This window comes from Petromyzon marinus, unplaced genomic scaffold (assembly GCF_048934315.1).
Source record: "Petromyzon marinus isolate PM22_M1 ecotype Great Lakes invasive population unplaced genomic scaffold, UKy_Petmar_22M1.pri1.0 PM_Scaffold_285, whole genome shotgun sequence".
In the NCBI taxonomy this organism is placed as follows: Eukaryota; Metazoa; Chordata; class Hyperoartia; order Petromyzontiformes; family Petromyzontidae; genus Petromyzon; species Petromyzon marinus.
The window spans coordinates 7241-20000 of record NW_027423263.1 but is presented as its reverse complement, the minus strand read 5'-3'; the positions used below and the strand labels follow the sequence as shown (position 1 = coordinate 20000).

Sequence of the window (12760 nt, the reverse complement as noted above, 5' to 3'; positions counted from 1 at the left end):
CCACCATCACCACCAACATCATCACCACCACCACCATCACCACCATCACCATCATCACCACCACCAACATCACCATCATCACCATCACCACCATCACCAACATCACCATCACCACCACTATCACCACCATCACCACCATCACCAACATCATCATCACCACCATCACCAACATCATCACCATTACCACCATCACCACCATCACCACCATCATCACCATCACCACCATCATCATCACCACCATCACCACCATCATCATCACCACCATCACCAACATCATCATCACCAACACCATCACCAACATCATCACCATTACCACCATCACTATCATCACCAACATCACCACCAACATAATCACCACCACCATCACCATCATCACCACCACCATCATCACCACCATCACCACCATCATCATCACCACCATCACCACCATCATCATCACCACCATCACCAACATCATCATCACCACCATCACCAACATCATCACCATCACCACCATCACCACCATCATCACCATCACAGCCACCACCTTCACCAATGACAATCACTCAGCCTCCACACAACTCACACAGTGGTGATGGTGGTGTGGTGTTAGCCCAGAGATGGCGATGGTGGGTGGGTGAGTGAGTGGGTGGGTGGGCGAGTGAGTGGGTGGGTGGGCGGGCGAGCGAGTGAGTGGGCGGGTGATTGAGTGGGCGAGTGAGTGGGTGGGCGGGCGAGTGGATGGTTGAGTGAGTGAGTGGGTGAGTGGGTGAGTGGGTGAGTAGGTGGGTGGGTGGGCGAGTGGGTTGGTGGGGGAATGAGTGGGTGGGTGGGTGATTGTGTGGGTGAGTGGGTGGGTGAGTGGGTGAGTAGGTGGGTGGGTGGGTGATTGAGTAAGTGAGTGAGTGGGTGAGTGGTTGGGTGAGTGTGTGAGTGGGTGAGTAGGTGGGTGGGTGGGCGAAAGGGTTGGTGGGTGAATGAGTGGGGTAGGTTGGTGAGCTGGTGAGTGGGTGGGTGACTGGGTGAGTGGGTGGGTGACTGGGTGAGTGGGTGGGTGGGTGACTGGGTGGGTTGGTGAGTGGGTGACTGGGTGAGTAGGTGGGTGAGTGTGTGGGTGGGTGGGTGAGTGAATGGGTGAGTGGGTGGGTGGGTGACTGGGTAGGTTGGTGAGTGGGTGACTGGGTAGGTTGGTGAGTGGGTGACTGGGTAGGTTGGTGAGTGGGTGACTGGGTGAGTGGGTGAGTGGGTGGCTGGGTGAGTGGGTGGGTGGGTGACTGGGTGAGTGGGTGGGTGTCTGGGTCGGTGAGTTCATGTTTGGGTGGGTGAGTTCAGTGAATGGAGGAGTGGTCTCTGTATCTTTGTGTTGACCGTGTCACTGTGTCACTGTGTATCTATGTCACTGTGTCTCTGTATCACTGTGTCACTGTGTCTCTGTGTCACTGTGTCTCTGTGTCTCTGTGTCTCCGTGTCTCTGTGTCTCTGTGTCACTGTGTTTCTGTGTGTGTCACTGTGTCACTGTGTCTCTCTGTCACTGTGTCTCTGTCACTGTGTCTCTGTGTCACTGTGTCTCTGTGTCTCTGTGTCACTGTGTCTCTGTGTCACTGTGTCTCTGTGTCTCTGTGTCACTGTGTCTCTGTGTGACTGTGTCTCTGTGTCATTGTGTCTCTGTGTCTCTTTGTGACCGTGTCTCTGTGTCACTGTGTCTGTGTCTCTGTGTCTCTGTGTCACTGTGTCTCTGTGTCTCTGTGTCACTGTGTCTCTGTGTCACTGTGCCTGTGTCTCTGTGTCTCTGTGTCTGTGTATCTGTGTCTCTGTGTGACTGTGTCACTGTGTCACTGTGTCTCTGTGTCTCTGTGTCTCTGTGTCACTGTGTCTCCGTATCTCCATGTCTCTGTGTCACTGTGTCACTGTGTCTCTGTGTCTCTGTGTCACTGTGTCTCTGTGTCTTTGTGTCGCTGTGTATCTGTGTCTCTGTGTCACTGTGTCTCTGTGTGTTTGTGTCTCTGTGTCACTGTGTCACTGTGTCTCTGTGTCTTTGTGTCACTGTTTCTCTGTGTCTCTGTGTCACTGTGTCTCTGTGTCACTGTGTCACTGTGTCTCTGTGTCTCTGTGTCACTGTGTCTCTGTGTCACTGTGTCACTGTGTCTCTGTGTCTCTGTGTCTCTATGTCTCTGTGTCTCTGTGTCTCTATGTGACTGTATCTGTGTCTCTGTATGAATGTGTCTCCGTGTCTCCGTGTGACCGTGTCTCTGTCTCCGTGTCTCCGTGTCACTGTGTCACTGTGTCTCTGTCTCTCTGTGTCACTGTGTCTCTGTGTCTCTGTGTCACTGTGTCACTGTGTCTCTGTGTCACTGTGTCACTGTGTCTCTATGTGACTGTGTCTCTGTGTCATTGTGTCTCTGTGTGACCGTGTCTCCGTGTCTCTGTGTCTGTATGTCTCTATGTCTCACTGTGTCTCTGTGTCTCTATGTGACTGTATCTGTGTCTCTGTACGAGTGTGTCTCCGTGTCTCCGTGTGACCGTGTCTGTCTCCGTGTCTCTGTCTCCGTGTCTCCTTGTGACCGTGTCTCTGTGTCTCTGTGTGACTGTGTCTCTGTGTCTCTGTGTCACTGTGTCTCTGTGTCTCTGTGTCTCTGTGTGAGTGTGTCTCTGTGTCACTGTGTCTCTGTGTCTCTGTGTCACTGTGTCTATGTGTCACTGTGTCTCTGTGTCACTGTGTCTATGTGTCTCTGTCTCTGTGTCACTGTGTCTCTGTGTCTCTGTGTCTCTGTGTCTCTGTGTCACTGTGTCTGTGTCACTGTGTCTCTGTGTCCACTGTGTCTCTGTGTCTCTGTGTCTCTCCGTGTCTCCGTGTCTCTGTGTCACTGTATCTCTATGTGACTGTGTCTCTGTGTCTCTGTGTCACTGTGTCTCTGTGTGACCGTGTCTCTGTCTCCGTGTCTCCGTGTGACCGTGTCTCTGTCTCCGTGTCTCCGTGTGACCGTGTCTCTGTCTCCGTGTCTCCGTGTCTCTGTCTCCGTGTGACCGTGTCTCTGTCTCCGTGTCTCCGTGTGACCCTGTCTCTGTCTCCGTGTCTCCGTGTCTCCGTGTCTCCGTGTGACCGTGTGACCGTGTCTCCGTGTCTCCGTGTCTCTGTCTCCGTGTCTCCGTGTCTCCGTGTGACCGTGTCTCTGTCTCCGTGTCTCCGTGTGACCGTGTCTCCGTGTCTCTGTCTCCATGTCTCTGTGTGACCGTGTCTCTGTCTCCGTGTCTCCATGTGACCGTGTCTCTGTCTCCGTGTCTCTGTCTCCGTGTGACCGTGTCTCCGTGTCTCTGTCTCCGTGTCTCCGTGTCTCCGTGAGGCGGGAGCGTCAGCTGGAGGGGCGCTTCTCCTCGCCGTGGTTGGAGGCAAGATGAGCGAGGGCATCAACTTCTCAGACCACCTGGGCCGGTGGGGACCACACACACACACACTCGTGTCTCCACGTGTCTCCACGTGTCTCCACGTGTCTCCTCCTGTCTTCACGTGTCTCACCGTGTCTCCACGTGTCTCCACCGTGTCTCCACGTGTGTCTCCACGTGTCTCCTCGTGTCTCCACGTGTCTTCACGTGTCTTCACGTGTCTCCACGTGTCATCACAGTGTCATCACAGTGTCTCCACGTGTCTCACCGTGTCTCCCCGTGTCTCACCGTGTCTCCACGTGTGTCTCCACGTGTCTCCTCGTGTCTCCACGTGTCTCCACGTGTCTCCGCGTGTCTCCACGTGTCATCACAGTGTCTCCACGTGTCTCCCCGTGTCTTCACAGTGTCTCCACGTGTCTCCTCGTGTCTCCCCGTGTCTCCACGTGTCTCCTCGTGTCTCCACGTGTCTCCACGTGTCTCCACGTGTCTCCACGTGTCTCCTCGTGTCTCCACGTGTCTCCACGTGTCTCCACGTGTCTTCACAGTGTCTCCACGTGTCTCCACGTGTCTTCACAGTGTCTCCACGTGTCTTCACGTGTCCCCACGTGTCTCCCCGTGTCTCCACGTGTCTCCACGTGTCTCCCCGTGTCTTCACGTGTCTCCACGTGTCTCCACGTGTCTCCACGTGTCTTCACGTGTCTCCACGTGTCTTCACGTGTCTGCATGTGTCTCCATGTGTCTCCCCGTGTCTCCCCGTGTCTCCCCGTGTCTCCCCGTGTCTCTCCGTGTCTCACCCTCTCTCCCCGTGTCTCCCCGTGTCTCCCCGTCTCTCCACGTGTCTCCCCGTGTCTCCCCGTGTCTCCCCGTGTCTCCCTGTGTCTCCCCGTGTCTCCCCCTCTCTCTCCGTGTCTCTCCGTGTCTCACCCTCTCTCCCCGTGTCTCCCCGTGTCTCACCCTCTCTCACCGTGTCTCCCCGTGTCTCCCCGTGTCTCCCCGTGTCTCACCGTGTCTCCCCGTGTCTCCGCGTGTCTCTCCGTGTCTCTACGTGTCTCACCCTCTCTCCCCGTGTCTCCCCGTGTCTCCGCGTGTCTCCCCGTGTCTCCCCGTGTCTCCCCGTGTCTCCACCGTGTCTCCCCCGTGTCTCCCCGTGTCTCCCCGTGTCTCCCCCGTGTCTCCCCGTGTCTCCCCCTCTCTCCCCGTGTCTCCCCGTGTCTCCCCGTGTCTCCCCGTGTCTCCCCCTCTCTCCCCGTGTCTCCCCGTGTCTCCCCGTGTCTCCCCGTGCCTCACCGTCTCTCCCCGTGTCTCCCCGTGTCTCCCCCTCTCTCCCCGTGTCTCCGCGTGTCTCCGTGTCTCCCCGTGTCTCCCCGTGTCTCCCCGTGTCTCTCCCCGTGTCTCCCCGTGTCTCCCCGTGTCTCCCCGTGTCTCCCCGTGTCTCCCCGTCTCTCCCCGTGTCTCCCCGTGTCTCCCCGTGTCTCCCCCGTGTCTCCCCGTGTCTCCCCCGTGTCTCCCCGTGTCTCCCCGTGTCTCCCCCGTGTCTCCCCGTGTCTCCCCGTGTCTCCTGTGTCTCCCCGTGTCTCCCCGTGTCTCCACGTGTCTCACCGTGTCTCACTGTGTCTCCCCGGTCTCCCCGTGTCTCCCCCGTGTCTCCCCGTGTCTCCCCGTGTCTCCCCCGTCTCTCCCCGTGTCTCCCCCTCTCTCCCCGTGTCTCCCCGTGTCTCACCCTCTCTCCCCGTGTCTCTCCGTGTCTCACCCTCTCTCCCCGTGTCTCCCTGTGTCTCCCCGTGTCTCCCCGTGTCTCCCTGTGTCTCCCCGTGTCTCCGCGCGTCTCCCCGTGTCTCCCCGTGTCTCCCCGTGTCTCACCGTGTCTCCCCGTGTCTCACCGTGTCTCCCTGTGTCTCCCCGTGTCTCCCCGTGTCTCCCTGTGTCTCCCCGTGTCTCCCCGTGTCTCCCGTGTCTCCCCGTGTCTCCCCGTGTCTCTCCGTGTCTCCCCCTCTCTCTCCGTGTCTCTCCGTGTCTCACCCTCTCTCTCCGTGTCTCCCCGTGTCTCCCCGTGTCTCCCCCTCTCTCCCGTGTCTCTCCGTGTCTCTTTGTGTCTCTCCGTGTCTCTCCGTGTCTCACCCTCTCTCTCCGTGTCTCCCCGTGTCTCCCCGTGTCTCCCCCGTGTCTCCCGTGTCTCCCCCTCCGCGTGTCTCCCTGTGTCTCCCCGTGTCTCCCCCGTGTCTCCCCGTGTCTCCCGTGTCTCCCCGTGTCTCCCCGTGTCTCCCCGTGTCTCCCCGTGTCTCCCCGTGTCTCCCCCTCTCTCCCCGTGTCTCCCCCGTGTCTCCCCGTGTCTCCCCGTGTCTCCCTGTCTCTCCCCGTGTCTCCGTGTGTCTCCCTGTGTCTCCCTGTGTCTCCCCGTGTCTCCCCGTGTCTCCCCGTGTCTCCCCGTGTCTCCCTGTCTCTCCCCGTGTCTCCGTGTGTCTCCCTGTGTCTCCCTGTGTCTCCCCGTGTCTCCACGTGTCTCACCGTGTCTCACTGTGTCTCCCCGTGTCTCCCCGTGTCTCCCCCGTGTCTCCCCGTGTCTCCCCGTGTCTCCCCCGTCTCTCCCCGTGTCTCCCCCTCTCTCCCCGTGTCTCCCCGTGTCTCACCCTCTCTCCCCGTGTCTCTCCGTGTCTCACCCTCTCTCCCCGTGTCTCCCTGTGTCTCCCCGTGTCTCCCTGTGTCTCCCCGTGTCTCCGCGCGTCTCCCCGTGTCTCCCCGTGTCTCCCCGTGTCTCACCGTGTCTCCCCGTGTCTCACCGTGTCTCCCTGTGTCTCCCCGTGTCTCCCCGTGTCTCCCTGTGTCTCCCCGTGTCTCCCCGTGTCTCCCCGTGTCTCCCCGTGTCTCCCCGTGTCTCTCCGTGTCTCCCCCTCTCTCTCCGTGTCTCTCCGTGTCTCACCCTCTCTCTCCGTGTCTCCCCCGTGTCTCCCCGTGTCTCCCCCTCTCTCCCCGTGTCTCTCCGTGTCTCTCCGTGTCTCTCCGTGTCTCTCCGTGTCTCACCCTCTCTCTCCGTGTCTCCCCGTGTCTCCCCGTGTCTCCCCCGTGTCTCCCCGTGTCTCCCCCTCCGCGTGTCTCCCTGTGTCTCCCCGTGTCTCCCCCGTGTCTCCCCGTGTCTCCCCGTGTCTCCCCGTGTCTCCCCGTGTCTCCCCCGTGTCTCCCCGTGTCTCCCCCTCTCTCCCCGTGTCTCCCCGTCTCTCCCCGTGTCTCCCCCTCTCTCCCCGTGTCTCCCCGTGTCTCCCCGTGTCTCCCCCTCTCTCCCCGTGTCTCCCCGTGTCTCCCTGTGTCTCCCCGTGTCTCCCCGTCTCTCCCCGTGTCTCCCCTCTCTCCCGTGTTTCCCCGTGTCTCCCCGTGTCTCTCCCCGTGTCTCCGTGTCTCCCCGTGTCTCCCCGTGTCTCCCCGTGTCTCCCCGTGTCTCCCCGTGTCTCCCCGTGTCTCCCCGTGTCTCCCCGTGTCTCCCCGTGTCTCCCTGTGTCTCCCCGTGTCTCACCGTGTCTCACTGTGTCTCCCCGTGTCTCCGTGTGTCTCCCTGTGTCTCCCTGTGTCTCCCCGTGTCTCCCCGTGTCTCCCCCGTGTCTCCCCCGTGTCTCTCCGTGTCTCCCCGTGTCTCCCCGTGTCTCCCCCGTGTCTCTCCGTGTCTCCCCGTGTCTCCCCGTGTCTCCCCGTGTCTCACCGTGTCTCTCGCCGTCTCTCCCCGTGTCTCCCCGTGTCTCCCCGTGTCTCCCCGTGTCTCCCCGTGTCTCACCGTGTCTCCCTGTCTCTCCCCGTGTCTCCGTGTGTCTCCCTGTGTCTCCCCGTGTCTCCCCGTGTCTCCCCGTGTCTCCCGTGTCTCCCCGTGTCTCCCTCTCTTCCCCGTTCTCCGTGTGTCTCCCTGTGTCTCCCCGTGTCTCCCCGTGTCTCCCGTGTCTCCCCGTGTCTCCCTGTCTCTCCCCGTGTCTCCGTGTGTCTCCCTGTGTCTCCCTGTGTCTCCCCGTGTCTCCACGTGTCTCACCGTGTCTCACTGTGTCTCCCCGTGTCTCCCCGTGTCTCCCCCGTGTCTCACCCTCTCTCCCCGTGTCTCCCCGTGTCTCCCCGTGTCTCCCCGTGTCTCCCTGTGTCTCCCTGTGTCTCCCCGTGTCTCCCCGTGTCTCCCGTGTCTCACCGTGTCTCCCCGTGTCTCCACGTGTCTCCCCGTGTCTCCCCGTGTCTCCCCGTGTCTCCCCCGTGTCTCCCCGTGTCTCCCCCTCTCTCCCCGTGTCTCCTGTGTCTCCCTGTGTCTCCCCGTGTCTCACTGTGTCTCCCCGTGTCTCCCCGTGTCTCCCCGTGTCTCACCCTCTCTCCCCATGTCTCTCCGTGTCTCCCCGTGTCTCCCCCGTGTCTCCCCGTGTCTCCCCGTGTCTCCCCCGTGTCTCACCCTCTCTCCCCCTCTCTCCCCGTGTCTCCCGTGTCTCCCCGTGTCTCCCCGTGTCTCCGTGTCTCCCCGTGTCTCCCCGTGTCTCCCCGTGTCTCACCCTCTCTCCCCGTGTCTCCCTGTGTCTCCCCGTGTCTCCCCCGTGTCTCCCGTGTCTCCCCGTGTCTCCCCGTGTCTCCCCCGTGTCTCCAGCTGCGTGGTGATGGTGGGGATGCCGTTCCCGAACGCTCGAAGCCCGGAGCTGCAGGAGAAGATCGCCTACCTCACCTGTCACGTGGTACCCTCACCACCTACCTCACCACCTACCTCACCACCTACCTCACCACCTACCTCACCTGTCACGTGGTACCCTCACCACCTACCTCACCACCTACCTCACCTGTCACGTGGTACCCTCACCACCTACCTCACCACCTACCTCACCACCTACCTCACCTGTCACGTGGTACCCTCACCACCTACCTCACCTGTCACGTGGTACCCTCACCACCTACCTCACCACCTACCTCACCACCTACCTCACCTGTCACGTGGTACCCTCACCACCTACCTCACCACCTACCTCACCTGTCACGTGGTACCCTCACCACCTACCTCACCTGTCACGTGGTACCCTCACCACCTACCTCACCACCTACCTCACCTGTCACGTGGTACCCTCACCACCTACCTCACCACCTACCTCACCACCTACCTCACCACCTACCTCACCTGTCACGTGGTACCCTCACCACCTACCTCACCACCTACCTCACCTGTCACGTGGTACCCTCACCACCTACCTCACCACCTACCTCACCACCTACCTCACCTGTCACGTGGTACCCTCACCACCTACCTCACCTGTCACGTGGTACCCTCACCACCTACCTCACCACCTACCTCACCACCTACCTCACCTGTCACGTGGTACCCTCACCACCTACCTCACCACCTACCTCACCTGTCACGTGGTACCCTCACCACCTACCTCACCTGTCACGTGGTACCCTCACCACCTACCTCACCACCTACCTCACCTGTCACGTGGTACCCTCACCACCTACCTCACCACCTACCTCACCACCTACCTCACCTGTCACGTGGTACCCTCACCACCTACCTCACCTGTCACGTGGTACCCTCACCACCTACCTCACCACCTACCTCACCACCTACCTCACCTGTCACGTGGTACCCTCACCACCTACCCTCACCTGTCACGTGGTACCCTCACCACCTACCTCACCTGTCACGTGGTACCCTCACCACCTACCTCACCACCTACCTCACCCCCCCCCCCCCCCCCCCCCCGTGTAGCGAGGTGAGGGTGGGCGTGACGCTGGCAGCTCGCTCTGTAGAACTTGTGTATGAAGTCAGTGAACCAGTCCATAGGTGAGGATCACTCACCACTCACTCACCACTCACTCACCACTCACTCACCACTCACTCACCCAGCTCGCTCTGTGAGAACTTGTGTATGAAGTCAGTGAACCAGTCCAATAGTGAGGATCACTCACCACTCACTCACCACTCACTCACCACTCACTCACCACTCACTCACCCAGCTCGCTCTGTGAGAACTTGTGTATGAAGTCAGTGAACCAGTCCATAGGTGAGATCACTCACCACCTCACTCACCACTCACTCACCACTCACTCACCACTCACTCCACTCACTCACCACTCACTCACCCAGCTCGCTCTGTGAGAACTTGTGTATGGAATTCAGTGAACCAGTCCATAGGTGAGGATCACTCACCACTCACTCACCACTCACTCACCACTCACTCACCACTCACTCACCACTCACTCTCCCAGCTCGCTCTGTGAGAACTTGTGTATGAAGTCAGTGAACCAGTCCATAGGTGAGGATCACTCACCACTCACTCACCACTCACTCACCACTCACTCAACTCACTCACTCACCACTCACTCACCACTCACTCACCCAGCTCGCTCTGTGAGAACTTGTGTATGAAGTCAGTGAACCAGTCCATAGGTGAGGATCACTCACCACTCACTCACCACTCACTCACCACTCACTCACCACTCACTCACCACTCACTCACCACTCACTCACCCAGCTCGCTCTGTGAGAACTTGTGTATGAAGTCAGTGAACCAGTCCATAGGTGAGGATCACTCACCACTCACTCACCACTCACTCACCACACACTCACCACTCACTCACCACTCACTCACCCAGCTCGCTCTGTGAGAACTTGTGTATGAAGTCAGTGAACCAGTCCATAGGTGAGGATCACTCACCACTCACTCACCACTCACTCACCACTCACTCACCACTCACTCACCACTCACTCACCCAGCTCGCTCTGTGAGAACTTGTGTATGAAGTCAGTGAACCAGTCCATAGGTGAGGATCACTCACCACTCACTCACCACTCACCCATCACTCACTCACCACTCACTCACCACTCACTCACCACTCACTCACCACTCACTCACCCAGCTCGCTCTGTGAGAACTTGTGTATGAAGTCAGTGAACCAGTCCATAGGTGAGGATCACTCACCACTCACTCACCACTCACTCACCACTCCACTCACCCAGCTCGCTCTGTGAGAACTTGTGTATGAAGTCAGTGAACCAGTCCATAGGTGAGGATCACTCACCACTCACTCACCACTCACTCACCACTCACTCACCACTCACTCACCACTCACTCACCCAGCTCGCTCTGTGAGAACTTGTGTATGAAGTCAGTGAACCAGTCCATAGGTGAGGATCACTCACCACTCACTCACCACTCACTCACCACTCACTCACCCAGCTCGCTCTGTGAGAACTTGTGTATGAAGTCAGTGAACCAGTCCATAGGTGAGGATCACTCACCACTCACTCACCACTCACTCACCACTCACTCACCACTCACTCACCCAGCTCGCTCTGTGAGAACTTGTGTATGAAGTCAGTGAACCAGTCCATAGGTGAGGATCACTCACCACTCACTCACCACTCACTCACCACTCACTCACCACTCACTCACCACTCACTCACCCAGCTCGCTCTGTGAGAACTTGTGTATGAAGTCAGTGAACCAGTCCATAGGTGAGGATCACTCACCACTCACTCACCACTCACTCACCACTCACTCACCACTCACTCACTCACCACTCACCACTCACTCACCACTCACTCACCACTCACTCACCACTCACTCACCCAGCTCGCTCTGTGAGAACTTGTGTATGAAGTCAGTGAACCAGTCCCATAGGTGAGGATCACTCACCACTCACTCACCACTCACTCATCACTCACTCACCACTCACTCACCACTCACTCACCACTCACTCACCACTCACTCACCCAGCTCGCTCTGTGAGAACTTGTGTATGAAGTCAGTGAACCAGTCCATAGGTGAGGATCACTCACCACTCACTCACCACTCACTCACCACTCACTCACCACTCACTCACCACTCACTCACTCACTCACCCAGCTCGCTCTGTGAGAACTTGTGTATGAAGTCAGTGAACCAGTCCATAGGTGAGGATCACTCACACTCACTCACCACTCACTCACCACTCACTCACCACTCACTCACCACTCACTCACCACTCACTCACCACTCACTCACCACTCACTCACCACTCACTCACCACTCACTCACCCAGCTCGCTCTGTGAGAACTTGTGTATGAAGTCAGTGAACCAGTCCATAGGTGAGGATCACTCACCACTCACTCACCACTCACTCACCACTCACCTCACCACTCACTCACCACTCACTCACCCAGCTCGCTCTGTGAGAACTTGTGTATGAAGTCAGTGAACCAGTCCATAGGTGAGGATCACTCACCACTCACTCACCACTCACTACCACTCACTCACCACTCACTCACCACTCACTCACCACTCACTCACCCAGCTCGCTCTGTGAGAACTTGTGTATGAAGTCAGTGAACCAGTCCATAGGTGAGGATCACTCACCACTCACTCACCACTCACTCCACACTCACTCACTCACACTACTCACCCAGCTCGCTCTGTGAGAACTTGTGTATGAAGTCAGTGAACCAGTCCATAGGTGAGGATCACTCACCACTCACTCACCACTCACTCACCACTCACTCACCACCCTCACCACTCACTCACCACTCACTCACCACTCACTCACCACACTCACCACTCACTCACCACTCACTCACCACTCACTCACCCAGCTCGCTCTGTGAGAACTTGTGTATGAAGTCCAGTGAACCAGTCCATAGGTGAGGATCACTCACCACTCACTCACCACTCACTCACCACTCACTCACCACTCACTCACCACTCACTCACCCAGCTCGCTCTGTGAGAACTTGTGTATGAAGTCAGTGAACCAGTCCATAGGTGAGGATCACTCACCACTCACTCACCACTCACTCACCACTCACTCACCACTCACTCACACTCACCCACTCACCACTCACTCACCCAGCTCGCTCTGTGAGAACTTGTGTATGAAGTCAGTGAACCAGTCCATAGGTGAGGATCACTCACCACTCACTCACCACTCACTCACCACTCACTCACCACTCACTCACCACTCACTCACCACTCACTCACCCAGCTCGCTCTGTGAGAACTTGTGTATGAAGTCAGTGAACCAGTCCATAGGTGAGGATCACTCACCACTCACTCACCACTCACTCACCACTCACTCACCCAGCTCGCTCTGTGAGAACTTGTGTATGAAGTCAGTGAACCAGTCCATAGGTGAGGATCACTCACCACTCACTCACCACTCACTCACCACTCACTCACCACTCACTCACCACTCACTCACCACTCACTCACCACTCACTCACCCAGCTCGCTCTGTGAGAACTTGTGTATGAAGTCAGTGAACCAGTCCATAGGTGAGGATCACTCACACTCACTCACCACTCACTCACCACTCACTCACCACTCACTCACCACTCACTCACCATCACTCACCAGCTCGCTCTGTGAGAACTTGTGTATGAAGTCAGTGAACCAGTCCATAGGTGAGGATCACTCACCACTCACTCAC

The 12760-nt window shown here is 58.1% G+C and overlaps 1 protein-coding gene across 1 annotated transcript in view; it reads left to right on the top strand.

Moving 5' to 3' along the window:
- The window catches only part of DDX11 (DEAD/H-box helicase 11), a 60377-nt gene extending 51259 nt beyond the window's left edge, over positions 1–9118 (top strand). Inside the window, exons 19-21 of the mRNA XM_076064020.1 lie at positions 3321–3409; positions 7958–8042; positions 9065–9118. Of these exons, the coding sequence (XP_075920135.1) occupies positions 3321–3409; positions 7958–8042; positions 9065–9118 (228 nt within the window). The remainder of the gene's footprint in view (positions 1–3320; positions 3410–7957; positions 8043–9064) is intronic.
- Positions 9119–12760: the final 3642 nt, after the last annotated feature.